This window comes from Sus scrofa, chromosome 5 (assembly GCF_054392235.1).
Source record: "Sus scrofa isolate SSC_HxYL_T2T_F1_AM1 chromosome 5, Sscrofa_HxYL_maternal_Yorkshire_Landrace_v2.0, whole genome shotgun sequence".
NCBI lineage: Eukaryota > Metazoa > Chordata > Mammalia > Artiodactyla > Suidae > Sus > Sus scrofa.
This window is the reverse complement of record NC_139387.1, coordinates 6,114,430-6,132,253: the sequence shown is the minus strand read 5'-3', so window position 1 is coordinate 6,132,253 and position 17,824 is coordinate 6,114,430. Positions and strand designations below refer to the sequence as shown.

General features: G+C 55.1%; 1 protein-coding gene and 1 long non-coding RNA gene across 6 annotated transcripts in view; one reads left to right on the top strand and one right to left on the bottom strand.

Moving 5' to 3' along the window:
• Positions 1-5,589, bottom strand: part of CYB5R3 (cytochrome b5 reductase 3) — a 58,941-nt gene extending 53,352 nt beyond the window's left edge. The window contains exon 1 of one of the 3 annotated variants that reach the window (XR_014845298.1): positions 5,504-5,584. Coding sequence is in view for 2 of the 3 variants with exons in the window: in XM_085024713.1 (XP_084880839.1) it covers positions 3,358-3,591 (234 nt within the window). In the remaining variant the exon portion in view is untranslated. 3 annotated transcript variants of the gene reach the window in all.
• LOC146403091 (uncharacterized) lies at positions 3,883-16,268 on the top strand. 3 transcript variants are annotated; one of them, XR_014802946.1, is made up of 4 exons: positions 3,883-4,106; positions 9,407-12,303; positions 15,218-15,577; positions 15,664-16,268. It is a non-coding gene; the product is annotated as an uncharacterized LOC146403091 (long non-coding RNA). The 3 variants fall into 3 exon arrangements; XR_014802948.1 differs by lacking the exon at positions 15,218-15,577; XR_014802947.1 differs by lacking the exon at positions 15,664-16,268 and having other exon boundaries at positions 12,227-12,303; positions 15,218-15,472.
• Positions 16,269-17,824: the final 1,556 nt, after the last annotated feature.

The window sequence follows — 17,824 nt, the reverse complement described above, 5'->3', positions numbered from 1 at the left end:
AGTACCTGAGGCCTCTCTGAGCCACGGCGTTCTTGTCTATAGAAGGAAGGTAAGGACCACTGCCTGGTCTGTGGCCCGGGGGATCTGGGATATGAGATGCACTGGGGGGCTGAGGTCACGGACGGGGTCTCTAATCTGGGGGAGGTGGGTACACACCCAGGAGCTTTCCCTACCACCCACCTGGGAGATGGACTATCTAAGCAGAGGAGAGGCCTGGCCCTGGCCCCCAAACTGGCCCAGCAGCTTCAAGCTGCTCAGCGGCAGCTTTGGTTACAGGCCTTTTGTTGGGCTCAGAACATGGTGCCTCTCTGCCGCACAGACAGGGCCCAGGGCCTCCAGGCTGGTGCAGCCAAGGCCTCACCTCCACAGGGCCCTGGTCTGTAACCAAAGGGTCTAAAGGGAAGGTCTGAGGCCCAGCACACACCCCCGGCCTGCACACGGCCACACAAAGGGTCTCTGGCCACCTGCCCATTTAACCAGCAGCTACCATGTCCTGGCCACCGAGCAGTATTTCACACACCCTGGGTCTCATCTGAGGCCCATTGGCAGCCCTGGACTCTGGGGTCAGGAGACCCGGGTTTGAGTCCCAGCTCAGGACTTCAGGAGAGATTCCTCCCCGCTCCAGGCTGCCCCTTCCTCACGAGCATAAGGACAGGCTGATCTGGGGCTGGGGAGGAACGGAGGCTAGAGGAGGCCACGCACAGAGCCCACATGGCCCGTGTCTCAAGCTGGCACTGCTCCCAGAGTGGGAGGTGAATGCTTGGGAACAATCCCCTCTTCCAGCCCAGGCTGTAGGGACTGCGACGGTCATCAGGTTACACAGCATGAAAGCCAATCCTCAGAGGACCACACGCCCGCCCAGTGATACCGTCGTCCCTATTCCTCAGAGACATTAAGTGACATGGCCATGGCCATGCCACCAAGGCCAGTGTAGCCCTAAGAATGGCTCTTCCCAAGCCACGTCCCAGGACACATGCCCTCTCTGTGCCCGTCATGGAGCCCACAGCCCAAATCCCCCTGCTCCACCACAGTCCACCGTCCCACCTCCTGCAGTGAGGCCCCAGCTGCCCAAACCAAAGGACGGCTCCCCTCTCCCAAACACCCCCCATGGCTCCCCACTGCCTGTTCTCCGGTCAGTCACAAGCCTTTCTTGCCTTAGGCCTTGGCACCCTCTTCCTTCTGCCCTGAGTGCCCTTTCTCTTCCCTCATCCAACCAACATACTCCTATTCGTCCTCCGGAGCCCAGCTCAAATGTCAGATTTTACCTGACTGGGCCCTCTCTAGCTAATCAAGCCCTCGGCAGATTTCTGGAGCCCCTGCATCCCCCGCAGACTCCACGGGGACGAGAGCTACTCTGATGACTCCTCTGTTCCGGCCTCTCCCATGTCAACAGGGACCGAAGCCATATCCAAGGGGAACATTGTTTAGGAAAAAAAGTTGAGTGAAGTTACATTTGCAGGAAATCACCATTGTTGGGAGCTCTGGAAATAAACTTAAATGACATTAAGAGCCAAGCGGAGCTGTGTTTGGTGCTCTCTGGAGTTTTATCTTCCCCCAGCACAGCTGTTCAAGTGCAGAGCCAAGTGTAAGAACCGAGCCCTCCGCGCCTGCAGCTCACTTTACGTCTGCAAAGCCCCTTCCCTCCCATTTCCTTACTTGCGCTCCGGCGGGAGACCAGCCGGCTGCATCTTTCACTGGACAAATGAGGAAACTGAGGCTTGGGGAGGAGTCTGGGCTCTGGTTCCCAATTTTCTGCCGCTTACCCCAAATCTCTGGCCTGCCCCGAGCCCCCAAAGGCCAGCCCGTGGTAAGTGCTGAGCCATGAAAAAGACTCACCTGCTCTGAAGGCGAGGCCTGAACACTGGCTTCAGCCCTCCCTCAGAACCTGCAGATCCCAAGCGCCAGCTTTGTGTGCCCTGGATGCCAGCCCTGGGCTGGTACAGCTGGCCAGCTTCCCTGGCATATAATACTCAACAGCAGACACTGGAGCAGAGGCCCCAGGAGGGCAGGGGGACCTGTGTGTTATCTCCAGCGCTCAGAGCAGAGACAGTAAATATTTGAGGACAAATGCAAGAAGGGACGAGAACAAGCCCTACCCCGCAGTCCCCGACCTTTCTGACTTTGTCTGAAAGTCTCAGGAACCAGGACAAGAGGCCAGATACCTCCCAGGTGAGGGCAGGGCTCAGCCCACCGCAGAGCACAGGCAGGGCGGGTGAACATCCTGACCTCTGGCTCTTCCCTCACCTGCTGGGCACACCTACTCCCAGAGGTGTAGGGGGGGCTGGAGCTGCTGCTGGAAGGCGCTGAGCCCGTGAGCAGTGGAGAAAGGTCAGCAGCCTTCCCTCCACCCTGCCCCCAACCCCAGGACCATGCAGAGGGTAGGGCTGCGGTGCCCTGGGTCCCACCCCGTCCTCAAGTGGGAAGCGGGAGCCACCAGCCCTCAGGTGAGGAAACTGGGCTCGGGTGAGAACGGGCCCGAGGGCCAGGGTGGGAACCGGGCATCCAGGCGGCCCCACTGAGCCCCAGCACCACACCGCCTCTCCCACCTACAGAGGGTCTGGCCCCGCTGAGAGCAGAGGTGGGCTTTGTACAGATTCCTATCTGGGGAGGCAGCTGTAGACAGACCCTCACTGTCAGCCAGTCCTTCAGGCCACAAACCCCGATGGACACAGATGCCAGGGCCCACGTGGGATGTGGGGGACACAGGTCAGGGGACCCTGTCCCTGAGGAGCTCAAACCAGCAGGGGAGACAGACACAGGCAGGGAAAAGGGTGCAGTGGAAAGGCAAGGCTTCGCCGCTGGAAAATTGGAGGCTTTACCAGACTAGCAAGGGCTTGGGATGCCCTGTTCCCGGTCCAAGGCACCACTCCCATCCCTGCAAGCAGTGGGCAGAGTAAACAGGAGGCAGGCGGCCGAGACCAAGGCCCATCCCAGCTCCTCCTCAGCTGTGCTGCTCGCACACACACACGCACACACACACGCACACACACACGCATACTCTACTTAACCCAAGCCACCCAGGGGCTCTAGGGCACAGCTGCCTCCCAGGCCTTGACCCGATGCCTTGCAGGCCACGCTTGGCCCCACGAGGGAACCCACCACTTGCCCTTCCCTACCTCTGATGACACAGGGAGGGGAGAGGGAAACAGGGTGCCAGTTTCAGGATGCCCCCAGATCACCCACCACAGTAGAGGGGCTGGCGAGGCCTGCTACCCCCACACGGCACCCTACCCAGCTGGTCCCCCTTGGGATTCCCACTGGGATCCAGGTCAGGTCTGGGTGGGCAGAAGGAACGGCCAGGACCCTCCCACGCCCCTTGCTCCTCAGGCACAGTCCCCTGTGCTGAGGCTTACCCACCTGCTGCCCGCCCGCCAGCTGTCCAGCTGGGATCTGAGTGTCTGCCTGTCTCATGGACCCCTTCTCAGGAAGCAGGAGGAAGTGGGAGGGAGCAGAGGAAGTTCTGCAGCGAGGGGCTCCTGGCTCAGAACTGCCGGGGGAAGGGACCGCAGGAGGAGGGGCAGGTGGACAGCAGAGCCGCCCTCCAAGGGGAGACACAGCCTTGCTTCCCAGGGGCTGAGGGCCCGGGGCCATGGACGAGGCACAGAGCTGCCGGGGGAGTGGGCGAGCCTTGGACTCTACCTTGGTGGCAGCCAGTCAGGGTCCACTGAACGCGGCTGTGCTGGGGACAGGGGAGCCAGAGTGGAGGAAGGCAGGTTAAGCCTCCAACGTGCCCTCAGGTGGCCGGCAGACTCAGGGGCCAACCCCTGAGCACTCTCCCTTCCGCGTGTGGGAGGAGGCCTCTTTCACAGCCTGCATGTCTCAGATAAGATGCCCAGGGCCTCCCACAGACCCCAGGAGGCAGGGCTGGGGTCTGCTGTGGGCATTTCGGGCCAAGCAGGGATCCCAGCAGGACCTCCAAGGAAGGGCGACTGCACCCACCCCTTGGACAGAAGAGGCTCAGGAGCTGGTGAAGGTCTTCTGATGCCCAGACAGGGAGGGCTCTGCCCTTGCAGAGGGGCTGCAAGGAGTGCTTGGCTACTCGGCAAAAACATCAAGCAGCCACATCCCGAGGACGCAGAGACAAATCCAACCAACCCAACTGGAAGGTGAGAAGCAGTGTGGGAAAACAGCAGGGGTGGGGGTCTGGATGGAGTCAGGAGGCCGAGCAGTGAAGGGGGAAGCGGTCTCTGGGAAACACAGTCAGGACGCTATATGGAGCAGGGGTGACGTCTGCCGGAATGCCCTGGGCAAGGCCGCTCCTTGGTCTAAACATCCTCCCCGAGGCCTGGGCAGGGCCACATGCTCAGGAGCAAACACCCAGGCCATGAGGCCTTCTGTCTAGTCCCAGAGGGGGACCTCACAGTCAGAGGGAGGAAGCAGGCCCCAGCCAAGTCCCAGGGCCCTGGGTGGAGGCGGAGGAGGCAACCAGGTCAGAGGCTCTGGGCCTAACCTTCCCAGGGGCAGCCCTCCCCACGGGCCCAGCCAGCACCAGGGGACCAGAGTTGGGGGTGGGGTGTTGGGCTGCCCTCTGGCCATAGCCTCAATGTGGAACACAAGCCCTTGGTCACCACTGTGGCTTCTGAGACATCTGCAAGGAGGTGTCCCTGGGGGAGAGATGGGTAGCCCTGGGCCAAACCAAAGTGACAGCATGACAGTGGACTTTGCAGCCTTGCAAGTTCGGGCCCTGCCAGCCGGGCAGGTGGCCACCTCTGAGTGGCATTTCTTCATCTGTAGAACTGGGCCAGCAGCACAGACCCCAGGTTTGCTGTGTTGAGAGCCAGAGCCTAGCTGCAGCGCACCAAGAGGGCTCGGTGGTGGTGGATGCCAATCAAAACTGTGCACGCCGGCAATGTCTCACACTCACACACACAAACACACACACACTCCACATGCACACACTCACAGAGAGTCACACGTTCACACTCCTGCACACCTGCTCACTTATTCACTCACACACGTTCACTCTCAGTCTCTCACCCCCACACCCACTCCTGCACACGCACACGACACACCCACACACCTGGTCACACGCTCTCACACACATACGCACTAGTTCAGTCACACTTCACACGTGTTCAGTCACACTCAAACTAGCTCACACGCAGGGTCGCCAATCGCGTTCATTCGGCTCTAGCTCACCACTCGCGCGCGCACATCCGCACCCCTCCGCTTAACGCTCGGGCCGGGCCGGGCCGGGCAGAGGGCGAGACGGAGGGCGGGGCGCCCCGAATGTTCGGCCGCCCGCCTCCGGGTGACGCCCCTCTGCCGGCAGGCCGGGCCCGGGGGGTTGGGGGGACACAGGCCCAGGCGTGAGTCACCGCCCCTTGGTGTCCGCCGGGCGCGGCGGGCTGGGGCGGGGTGGGATTCTGCGCCCGAGCCGCCCCCTGCCCCTGGCGCCGGGTGGCAGTCGGCGCTGCCGGCGGAGGAGGCCTCGGCGCCCGCCGGTCCGCAGCGACGCCCCGGGCCCTCGCCCCGCCACGGCCGGCGCCTCCTCCCCGCCTACCGTGCTCAGCTGGGCCCCCATGGTGGTGCCGCTCTGCGCTCGCTCTGCCGCCGCCGCCGCCGCCGCCGAGACCGCCTGCCTGCCGCGCCCCGGACCCGCCCCCTGGTCGCGTCATCCTCGGAGGAGGGGCGGGCCCGAGAGCGGCCCAATCGGGGTTCGGGGGGCGGGAGGCCGAGCTCGAGGCCCCGCCCCGCCCGCTTCCGTCCGCGGGGAAAGTGGAGAGACGTGGGGGAATCCCGCGGTATTTGGACCCGGGCGCGCGTTGAGTGGAGGAGGGGCCGCTGCAGTCGCCCCCGGAGCCCCCGGCGGGGCTCCGGACCGCAGTGTGGCCTGGGGTGGGCCACGTTTGCCATCCCAAAGGGGATAGATGGCGCCCCCCCATTGATGGCGCCCCCCCCATTGATGGGATCCAAAATACAATCCGGAAACTCCGTCGCGCTCGGATCTCAGGTCTCTGATCTCAGGTCTCTGAGCACGTTGAGAAGACCCACAGGCCTTCTTGTTCCCCAAAGCGCTCAGCTCGGTCCCACCTCCAGGCCTTTCCCCTGGAACGCTGTCCCAGCCGCCTCAGGCTCAGCACTGGCTTATTGCTGGGGCTTTAGGACAAAGGATTCCTCCTCAGCAAGGCCTGACCCCTTCTCCAGGCAGCCCCTAGGACCTCGCAGTAGCTGAGGTCATCCTGTTTATTTCCTCAGGGAGGGTCTGCCCATCCCAGTGGACTGCGGGCTCCCTGAGGGCAGGACTCTGCGTCGAAGTCCCCTGCCTGCCTAGAGCCTAGCGTACAGTGGGTGCTCAATAAATACTTGTTGAATGAGTGAATTCCACAGTGAGCACCTGCTCTGGGTAGGTCCATGCTGGCCCCAGGGGGCTCTCTGCTTTTCTGGAATGGTCTTGGACCCAAATGTGAGCTCCTGGTACTTTGACCAGCAGCCTGCAGCAGGCAGTGTGTTCCTGCAGTGTGCTGCTGACCAGGTAGAGAACAACTGGGACTTCCAGGCACAACGAACTGAGCAGAGCCTGGAAGTAGGAATGAAGTGGACAGATGCAGGGTCAGCAAGGCCAGAGGGAGTTGGAGGGACAGTGGTGTGATGTGAGGTCAAGGTATGGGGACCCAGGTGGAGGGAACTGGGAATGGGGGGGCGGAGTGTGAGGAGCCCTGGAGGATTGGGGGGGGGCAGGAACCAGATGGGGTTTTTTGTTTTTGTTTTTAGCATGTGGAAGTTCAGGGCCAGGAATTGAACCCGTGCCACAGAAGTGATCTGAACCACAGCAGTGACAACACCAGATCCTTAACCCATTGCACTCCAAGGGAATTCTGACCAACTGGGGGTTTATTTTTTGGCTGCCCCACAGCATATGGAGTTCCCAGGGCCAGGGCTCAGATCCCGCTGCTCTGCAGCAATGCCAGATCCTTTCCCTTTAACCCACTGTGCTGCGCTAGGGATCCAACCCACATCCTGGTGTTGCAGAGATGCCTCCGGTCTGTGGCGCCACAGCAGGAACTCCTGACCAGCTGGTTTTAAAAGGGAAAACTAGGCAGAGCACACGGAGGGAAGGAGGGAGAGGGATCTGTTAGCACAGCACGGGAGGGTCAATGTCACAGCAGATCAGTTAGGCCTTATTTCAGTTTTAATAATCACAATTTTAATATGACAAAGGAAGTAATCAAATTGGAAAGTTTGGCGGCATATGCAGCCAGTAAGTTTCAATAGCTGGGTGCTTGCTAGGGCACCCATGGCACAGGTGACTTTTCCAGAGACACCTTCCACGGAGGCCAGGGGAGCAGCACATCACCCCAAACCTCTGCATTTTCCCTCTTCACTTTTTTTTTTTTTTTGGTCTTTTCTGGGGCTGCACCCGCAGCATATGGAGGTTCCCAGGCTAGGGGTCTAATCAGAGCTGCAGCCGCTGGCCTACGCCACAGCCACAGCAACACGGGATCCGAGCCGCATCTGCGACCTACACCACAGCTCACGGCAATGCCGGATCCTTAACCCACTGAGTGAGGCCAGGGATCGAACCCGCAACCTCATGGTTCCTAATCGGATTCGTTAACCACTGAGCCACGACGGGAACTCCTCCCTCTTCACTTTTGATTCTCTTCGTGTTGTTACACCTGCATTGATGATGGCTCTCATGAATGTGGATGTGCGATGCCAGATTGTTTTTCCGTGTGAAACTTGGAGTTGACTAAATTGGCTTTCTCCTGTGAGTCATCCTCACAAGCCTTGAAAGATTCCCACGCAGGTCTTTTCCTCAAAAGACTCATCCCCTAAATGGCAGTAAATAAACAAAACAGAAATACTGTTTAGCTTAAGGCTATAAATATTAGTCCAACAAACAATCCTACAAAATCACAGTTAGGATGGAATCTATTTTTCTGTCTTACACTGTCGTATACATCAGCATACCCACTTGTAGACTCAAAACGGAAATAGCTTTCCTCCCAAAGTTATCATGCTATTGTTGCCCCTCTTTTTTTTTTTTTTTTTTTTTTGTCTTTTTGCCATTTCTTGGGCAGCTCCCACGGCATATGGAGGTTCCCAGGCTAGGGGTCGAATCAGAGCTGTAGCCACTGGCCTACACCAGAGCCACAGCAACGCGGGATCCGAGCCGCATCTGCGACCTACACCACAGCTCACGGCAATGCCAGATCCTTAACCCACTGAGCAAGGCCAGGGATCGACCCCACAACCTCCTGGTTCCTAGTCGGATTCATTAACCACTGTGCCACGGCGGGAACTCCTGTTGCCCCTCTTTTGTTTTTTCTTTTTTTGGGCCACACCTGCAGCATATGAAAGCTCGCTGACTAGGGATTGAATTGGAGCTGCAGCTGCCGGCTTGCTGCTTGCTGGATCTGCTACAGCAACGCCAGATCCGAGCCATGTCTGTGCCCTACACTGCAGCTCGAGGCAACCCCAGATCCTTTAACCCACTCAGCGAGGCCAGGAATGGAACCTGTGTCCTCATGGTTACCAGTCAGGTTCTTAATCCTCTGAGCCACAATGGGAACTCCTGTTGCCTCTCTTAAAGTCGCATTTACTGTCCATTTCTTTTTTTAAATTTATTCGTGTGAACTTTTTCATAATTGTTTAGGTACATAAAATTAATGGCATAACAACATCATAAATTATTAAAGCCATTTGCAGAGCTCCCGTTGTGGCTCAGTGGTTCATGAACCTGACTAGTAACCATGAGGTTGCAGTTTCGATCCCTGGCCTCGCTCAGTGGATTAAGGATCCTGCATTGCCTTGAGCCATGGTGTAGTTTGAAGACAAGGCTCGGATCCCACGTTGCTGTGGCTGTGGTGTAGGCCAGCAGCTGTAGCTCCGATTCGACCCTAGCCTGGAAACTTCCATATGCCTTGGGCGCAGTCCTAAAAAGACAAAAGACAAAAAAAAAAAAAAAAAAAAGCTGTTTGCTCTCATATAAATCCTGCTGTTTATACCTCATTCCTCTAACTCACATTGAAAAGGAGATTTCACTCCTGGTTACATCTGGAAGCTTCCCTAGAAAGTGACCCACCTGCTAGGCTTGGCCTCGCGGAGCCGTTGTGGTCCAATTTCTTTGGAGAGGGATGGGTGGATTTCTCCCAGACTCCATGGGGGCTGCTCACCTCCTGCACAATTCTAGGGTAGCCTCAGGACAATTGTAGGGCAGCCTTAGGAGGCTTAGTGTTGGGGGATGAGGGGGAGCAGGGAGAAGAATTGGGGGTGGGGGGTGACAATGGTTAGGTGGCCCCTTCTTACTCTTAGGACTTTGACCAAGTCGGGTGGGTTTATCTGCCATTCACTGTGTGACCACAGGCCCAGGCCTTCCCCTCTCTGGGTAAGGGTGGAAAGAGGCGGGGAGGTGACAAGACTTTTAAGACCCCATTCTACTTCTGATATTTTTTTATTCTAGGTGGGTGTTCTCCCAGACTCTTTATTTGGAAAAATGGCCAATGTACAGAGAAGTTGCAAGAATAGCACAACGAACTGTTATCATTTGACCTTTTTCTCCCTTCTCCCTATCTCTCTGTTTGCTTTTGTTGAACTGTGGAGAGTTCATTGCAAATATGTGGCCCTTCACCTCTAAACGCTTGGTCGCATATCTCCCAAGAACAAGGCCGTTCTCCTACATACCACGGTGCACATATCAAATCCAGGAAATTTCGCATTGAAACAACACAGTTATCTAATCCCCAGTCCACACTCCACTTGTCCCAGTTGCTTCAAAGTTCCTGTCTTGCCATTATTTTTTCTGGCCCTGGCTCTAAGCCCAGGTGAGGTATAGCATTTACCTGGCAGGTATCGTCTGTCTCTAATCTAGAGACAGATTTGATCACAGGGCAGGTGATCATAGCCCCACCTCCCCACCCCCTCATTGGCGCCTGTCTGGTCTCTGTTCTAAAGGTAACTTTTATCGTGATACCCTGTGAATGTCCTAATTCCCAAAAAACTTTCAGCCGATGGTTTTAGCATCTGTTGGTGATCCTTGTCTGAATGAATTGTCTCTTTAGAGGCACCCGAGGACTATGGAAGTCTAGGGGTTGTATAGAAGCTATAGCTGCCAGCCACAGCAATGCAGGATCCGAGCCACGTCTGTGACCTACACCACAGCTCATGGCAACCCTGGATCCCTGACCCACTGCGAGGCCAGGGATTGAACCCACATCCTCATGGCTACTAGTCAGATTTGTTTCCGCTGCACCACCATGGGAACTCCCAGAATTAATTGTCATTGAGGTGGTTTAATGGTTTACAAAGTACTTTGAGGGGAAAGAAAGAAAAACAAAAAAACAAATAAACAACAACAAAAAAACCCTTTGCCCTAATCTTTCTTCTAGGTCCTTGTGTGAGCCAAACAACAGAAACTCCCACAGGGCTGTTTGCTTTCTGGGTGTGCCCTGCCAGCCAAGAGTCCCTGGCTCAGGTGTTGGATCCTTGGAAGGTGCTGGGAAAGGGGGCAGAGAAACGCTGAGTTGCAATTTATGGAGGAAGAAACCAGGCCCAGGGCAAGGAGAGAAGTGGGCAGCAGCGGAATAATTCCTGCCAGGAGCCTCTGGGGTCCAGCCCTCTCCAGGGATCCGGGCAGGTGTTTGGAAAGGAGTCTTTCAGCCCGACTGCAGGGCAGAGTTTCAGGGTTCAGGTCGGGTTGCGGCTGTTCAACCCCTGGCAGCCCCCCTGGCCCCCGATACCTATGCAGGAGTGCCAGATTTAGCAAATAAAAAAGCAGGATGCCAATTCAAGTCAAATTTCATGTAAACAATGAATCACGCTTTAGTGTAAGTATGTTCCAAATATTGCACTTAAACATAGCTATACTAAAAAATTATACTAAAACCTCACGCTGTCTGGGACTGACGCTAGGGTTGCCAGGTAAACTATAGGACATCTCGTTCCATTTTTTTTCTTTTTTGGCAGAGCTCATGGCATGTGGAAGTTCCCGGGCCAGGGATCCAACCTGCACCACAGCAGCAACCCAAGCCACTGCAGTGACAACGCCAGATCCTTAACCTGTTGCGCCAGAAGAGAACTCTGGAGACACCCAGTTTGATTCTAATTTCAGGGAAACAATGAATACCTTTTTTTCCACGCAGATGTGGGGAATTTAAAAATGCCTGGAATTTGAAAATGTTTGCTATCAGATGCAGGAAATGAGGGAGGTAACACGGGTGGGATGAGCTGCTCTTTGGCTTGGAAGGCCCTTGCCAAACAGTTCTAGAATCTTCCCTCTGGCTATCAAGCAGAGGCAGAGGGGAGCAAGACCAAAGGCCAGGAACCCATCAGGGGAGATATGTCATGAGTCTCAAGTCAAATGTTGGGAGGTGAGAAGAGGTCAAGAGGTGCCCCAGCTGCGGGGGGGCCGGGAGGCTGCTGGCCTGGTATGGGAAGGAACAAGTTTGAGGGGGACTGAGGAAGGGGCAGGGAAAGCCTGGGAGGCAATGGAGTCCAAGGTCCAGAGTTCAGACAAAACAGTGGCCCTGGGGCAGGGAAGGAGGCAGGACAGGTTAATGGGCTGGGCAGTCACCTCCCAGAAGGCATTTCTGCCCAAATTACTGCCCCAGCATACTTCTGCTGTAAGAGGAACTGGCTGGACCTCTGGGCACTGCAAGGAGAGGGCTGGGGCTCCCCCCTCCTAGAGGGGGAGAAGCCAGAACCAGCCAGACCACCTGCCTACCCCCACTCATAGCTAAGTGTCTGGAGAGGCTGGTGAAATTATTTATGGAAAGCTAATGCACAACCTCTGTGGGCATTTGCAATTTGAAGACAGAGCTTGCTTTTTAAAAAAAAAAAAAAAAGAGAGAGAGAGAGAGAGAAAGGAGAAGAAAAACAGCAGGCCAACCAGGGCTGGGACTGCTTCTTAGCCACGGATGGGGCCTAAGTGGTGGAATCAGACACTTGCTGAGGCTGGGAAGGGGCTTCGGCAGGGAGGTGGGGGTTGGGACGGGAGATTAGCTCCAGTGTCACCAAGCTTGTCCTGCAGAGGCCTTCTGAGAAGCCATACAGTCTGATGTGGTGCAGTCTGTGTGAGCAGAGCCGGGATGTTGATGAAATAGGCACTGGTACTGTTGCTGATGCTATCTGGTAACCACATCTGAAGTTCTCCCGGGTACTCAAAGCATGGTCGCGGCATGCAAGATCCAAGACACACGGAACCCATGAGGTCTGGCCAGGACCCTGGGGCTGAGTGAAGGAGCCCTGGGTCAGCCAAGACTGAGAGTGAGTCATCCTTCTCCAGGGCATCCTGTATCCATGTTACAGAGGAGAGACTCTTGGTTCAGAGAAGGAACAGCCTGGCCCAAGGTCACACAGCTGGTGAGAGTTGGGGATGGAATTTGTTCTTCATTTGTTTGTTTGGGGTTTTTTGTTTTTGTCTTTTTTTTTTTTTTGGCTGCGCCTGTGACATTCAGAAGTCCTGGGCCAGGGATGGAACGTGTGTCATAACAGTGAGATGTGTCCTTAACCCACTGTGCTACCAGGGAACTCTGGTTGGGGCTGGAATTTGAACGTAGGTGTGTTTGCTTCTGAAACTCCATTCTCCCCAAGGCCACCAGCCCCTGAAATTAGGCTTCTGTTTGCCTCCTCCACATTGGCCTGAGTCACCTTACAGGGGGTCTCAGGCACTGGCTTAGGGGTGTGGGGATCCTTTGTCACTCCCTCCAAATCCTGCCCCCTTCAGACCAGAGATTTTAAAATCTTGGCTCTTGCTGTGCGACCCTGGGCAAAATACTCCCCTTTCTGGGCCTCAGTTTCCTTGCCTAAAAAATGGAGGACCGTCTAGAATCTACATAGACTCCAATAGACAAAGGTTGTAAACTACTGGCCAAAAGTTAGCATCCAGCCCACGGAAGGGTCTGTTCTGGGTTTTGGCTTCATTGGAGTCTGTTGCCAAGTTAGAATTTCTCGCTTCTTGTGACAAATCGAAGACTCTCGCTGAACTAGCTCCTAGCTGTGAGCCCTATGGGTTTGCAGCCTCTGGAAGAGCTGATTCTATGATCCTCCAGAGGGGCCCCCCATGGAGTATAATTTTCATGCCCTTTGCTCCCTCAGAAGCAGGAGTGAGAGGGTCTAGGTGTGGCTCTGCCCGCAACCACTGTCTGATCCTCTCTGGCCAGCTGTCACTCCTCTCTGGACCACGTCTGTAAACGGGGGCGACCACACCCATCTCAGAAGGATGTGTGACAACGAACCGAGATGCCAGATGTAAACCTGCTTCACAAAGCGGGGCCTGGGAACAGGTGGAAATCAGATCTAGAAGGACCATTACCTGAATGGCAGTGGTCTGCTGGGGCATAAGCTCAGGAGTCACAGATGAGTGTGGCTCAGCCCCCAGAGTCACATGGAAGCACCAGCTGAAAACAGCGGCGAGGGGAGGCAGCGGCGGGGGGGGGGACCCTGGGGCGGGGGGGGAACCCCCTGGTCCAGGCCCTTCACTTGTGAATGAAACTCAGGGAAACCTCATCAAGGAGGTGACATTTGAGCTGCTACCACCAGATTCATTCATTCATTGTTGAGCCCCTACTGGGTTCCAGGCACTATTCTAGCTGCTGGGGCTATAGCAGTGAGCAAGACAGACAAGAATGCCTTTGAAGAGCTGACATTCTAGTGCAGGGGAAAAAGAATAAACGAAATATTTATTTTATTGTATTTATTTATTTTTGTCTTTTCTAGGGCCGCACTGGCGGCATACGGAGGTTCCCAGGCTAGGGGTCGAACTGGAGCTGCAGCCACCGGCCTACGCCAGAGTCATAACAACGTAGGATCTGAGCTGCGTCTGCGACCTACACCACAGCTCATGGCAATGCTGGATCCTTAACCCACTGAGCGAGGCCAGGGATCAAACCCGCAATCTCATGGTTCCTAGTTGGATTTGTTAACCACTGAGTCAGGAGGGGAACCCCAAGAAACATTTTTTTTTAAATAGACATTTTCGGGGGCCACACCCATGGCATGCAGCAGTTCCCGGGCCAGGGATCAAACCTGAGCCACAGCAGTGACCTCAGCCTCTGTAGGGACCACACCAGATCCTTAACCTGTTGAGCCACCAGGGAACTCCAAAAATAGACATGTCATCTTCAGGGGAAAGTGGAAAGGCAGAGCAGGGCCAGAGGGGTATGGGTAAGAGTGGGAGTGGCTATTGCATATAGGGTCCAGGGACCTTCTTGAGGTGCTGACATTGAAGAGGAGACTTGAAGGAAGTCAACAGGCAAGCCCTGTGGATAATAAGATGAGGCAGCTCAGTCTGAGGCCATGAGAGGGGGCAAGTGCAAAGGTCCTGAGACAGAACGACGCTTGGCTTCTTTAAGAAGCAGCAATTGGAGTTCCTGTCGTGGCGCAGTGGTTAACGAATCCGACTAGGAACCATGAGGTTGCGGGTTCAATCCCTGGCCTTGCTCAGTGGGTTAAGGGTCCAGCGTTGGGGTGAGCTGTGGTGTAGGTCGCAGATGTGGCTCGGATCCCGCGTTGCTGTGGCTCTGGCGTAGGCCAGCGGCTACAGCTCCGATTCGACCCCTAGCCTGGGAACCTCCATATGCCGAGGGAGCAGCCCAAGAAATAGCAAAAAGACAAAAAAAGACAAAAAAAAGAAAAAAAAAAAAAGCAGCAATTATGTTGGTTTGGTTCATTACTGTGAGGCCAGTTTTGATCATTGGCTGAGCCCTGTCTGCCAGGCTTCTCCCTGTAAAGTTCTTTTCCTTCTTTGTGTTTAATAAGTCAACCATGGATGATCCTTTGAGAGTGTGATTACATGATTTGACTTAATTGTCACAGCAGCCCTATAGCAGTTTTATTATTTATTTATTTATTTTTGTCTTTTTACCTTTTCTAGGGCCACTCCCGTGGCATATGGAGGTTCCCAGGCTAGGGGTCGAATCAGAGCTGTTGCCGCCGGCCTACACCAGAGCCACAGCAACGTGGGATCCGACCCACATCTGCGACCTACACCACAGCTCACAGCAATGCCAGATCCTTAGCCCACTGAGCAAGGCCAGGGATCGAACCCGCAACCTCATGGTTCCTAGTCGGATTCGTTAACCACTGCGCCATGATGGGAACTCCCAAAAATAAATTTTTTTATAAATGTAAAAAATAAAAAACAAAACAAATAAAATAGACCCGCACTTTCTTTGACATCCCATCTATCGGGAGATGGCATTCTGTGTCCCCTCTCCTTGGATCTGGGTTCTGTGACTTCTTGACCAACAGGTGGCTTCTGCTTCCTGTCTTTTAGGATGCTTGCTCTTGAAACCCAGCCACCACGCTGTGAAGAAGCCCAAGCAGCCCATAGAGGGGCCCAGGTGGAGAGGAACTGAGGTCTCCCACCACTGGCCTATGCCAGAGCCACAGCAATGCAGGATCCAAGCCGCATCTGCAACCTACACCACAGCTCACGGCAACGCCGGATCCTTAACCCACTGAGCAAGGGCAGGGATCGAACCCACAACCTCACGGATCCTAGTTGGATTCGTTAACCACTGAGCTATGACAGGAACTCCTGTTCCAATTATTTCCTAAAAATAGATGTTTAGACATGGAATCAAAGTTTTAAAACTCCCTAGTGATACAACCACACTGCCAATGGCTACGTTATGTAAGTGGGTATGAGTTTTCTTAGGCCACATAATAGATGACAACAAACTGGCTGGCTTCAATAAACAGAAATTTATTCTCCCACAGTTCAGGAGGCCAGAAGTCTGAAAATAGAAGTACCATTTGATCCAGCAATCCCACTCCTGGGCATCTATCCAGAGAAAACCACGACTCAAAAAGACACATGTGCTCCGATGCTCATTGCAGCACTCTGTACAATAACCAAGACATGGAAACAACCTAAATGTCCATCGGCAGAGGAGTGGATCAAGAAGATGCAGTACATATCCACAACAGAATATCACTCAGCCATGAAAAGGAAAGAAATAACGGCATTTGCAGCAACATGGATGGACCTGGAAATTATCACGCTAAGTGAAGTCAGTTGGACAGCGAGACACCAATATCAAATGCTATCACTGACGTGGAATTTAAAAAAAGGACACAATGAACTTCTTTGCAGAACGGATCTGACTCACAGACTTTGGAAAGCTTATGGTTTCCAAAGGAGACAGGTTGGGGGGGGAGTACTGAGGATTTGGGGTGGAAATGCTATAAAATTGGGTTGTGATGATTGTCATACAACTAGAAATATATACAACTATAAAGGTTGGTTATACAACTTTATGTATGTTATAACTTGCTTATAACAACAGTCATTATACACCTATAAAACTTGCTTCTTTCTGGAGGTCCTTCCTGTGCCTCTCTTCTAGCTTCAGATAGTGGCCTATCTTTGAACCAATTAGTGACGCCAAAGGGCTGGCACCCTCCAGCTGGCCCAGTTTGGGTCACGCGCCTACCCCTTAGCTAATCCCTCTGGCCAGGGAGATGGAGTGTGGTGGGGGGTTGGTGACTCCCATGGGGCTGGACAGGCTGGTGCAAGCCGGGCTTGAGAGGGTTCCTAGGAAAAGGGGCCAGCCGGCCTGGGACCAACGGGGAGTTGAAGGGAGCTGTGAACTGGCTGCCACCCAATCGGAGTCACCGCTGGGTCCTGGAGGTGGAAAAGGCTGCATCCCTGACTTGGGCAGGGGGAGGATTGGAAGGCGTTCCAAGAAGCTCCGAAGGCTGTGAGATTCCGTGCAAACCAAGGAGGAAGGGAGCCACCCCACACAGCTGACTGTGCCTGTGGCAGGTGCTTTGCCTATGCGGAGAGATAGGATCGGAGATGTTGACCTGAGCTCTGCCTTCTCTCTGTTTTCCCCTGTATTTCCTCCTTCCTCTTCCCTGTGCTCACTGCCCTGGGGCCGGGCGAGGCCGAGCGGGAAGCCACTAGCCTATCGGGGCAGGGAGAGGATTCCCAGCATGGACAGAGCTTTCTGGGGCCACCCTGAGGAGGAAAGGCTCCCAGCCCTGACCAGAGAGATGGGCCCAGGGCTGGGGCGAGTGGGGAGAGGTTGGGGCGAGGGTGTAGGTCCTGAAGCCGAGGGGTCTGCTCCCACACTGCTGCTCACTTTGTGCAAGTTAGAGAAAGGGGCCCTTCTGGGAGTTGCCTCCATCTCTGCCCCATGCTGGGATCCAGGGCCAGGTGAGCGGCCACGCTGGGTGTCAAGCTGGGTTTCCACTCCCATTTCTGCTGGGTTCTTGCACCACAGGGCAAGATGGTTCTAACTGCACCTGCATCCTGAGTGGGCTACACCACCAGAGAGCAGGGCCCATCTTGGTGTATACGGGCCACGAGGACGCAGGCACATCCCCAGAGGTGCCTCCTGGGCCCCACAGGAATGAGGAGGTGGTAGGGAGCTGCTTGATTTCAGCCACGCTTGGCCGACTTGTGAAGCTGGGCACCTGGCAGAAACCCGTGAGAACTGGTGACTGAGGACCAGCCCCATCCAGTCTCACCTGAAACCCCAAAGATTTGGACTCTGTGTCTCTGGCTGGCATGGCAGAGTGGGTGGAGGCCTGGAGACTGATACTGTCTTTTCCTTTCTTTTCTTTCCGTCTCCCGCATCTGAGTTATAGTTCTCTGTCTTTTGATTTTTATAGGTTTTTGGTGTGGTGATCTTTTTACAGATAATAGAGTTGTAACCTCTCTTACTTCTGGCGTCTGCCCCGCTTGTGGCTGAAGTGGGTAGGGAGCCTGCTCTAGGCTTCCTGATGGGAGGGACGAATGCCTGCCCACTGGTAGCTGGAACGGATTCCTACCCCTCTGGTGGGTGGGGCTTTGTCTCTGGAGGAGATGGGGGGCTAGTGTGCCTGAGGGGTCTTTAGGCAGCCCGTTTACTGATGGGCGGGGCTGTGATCCCAC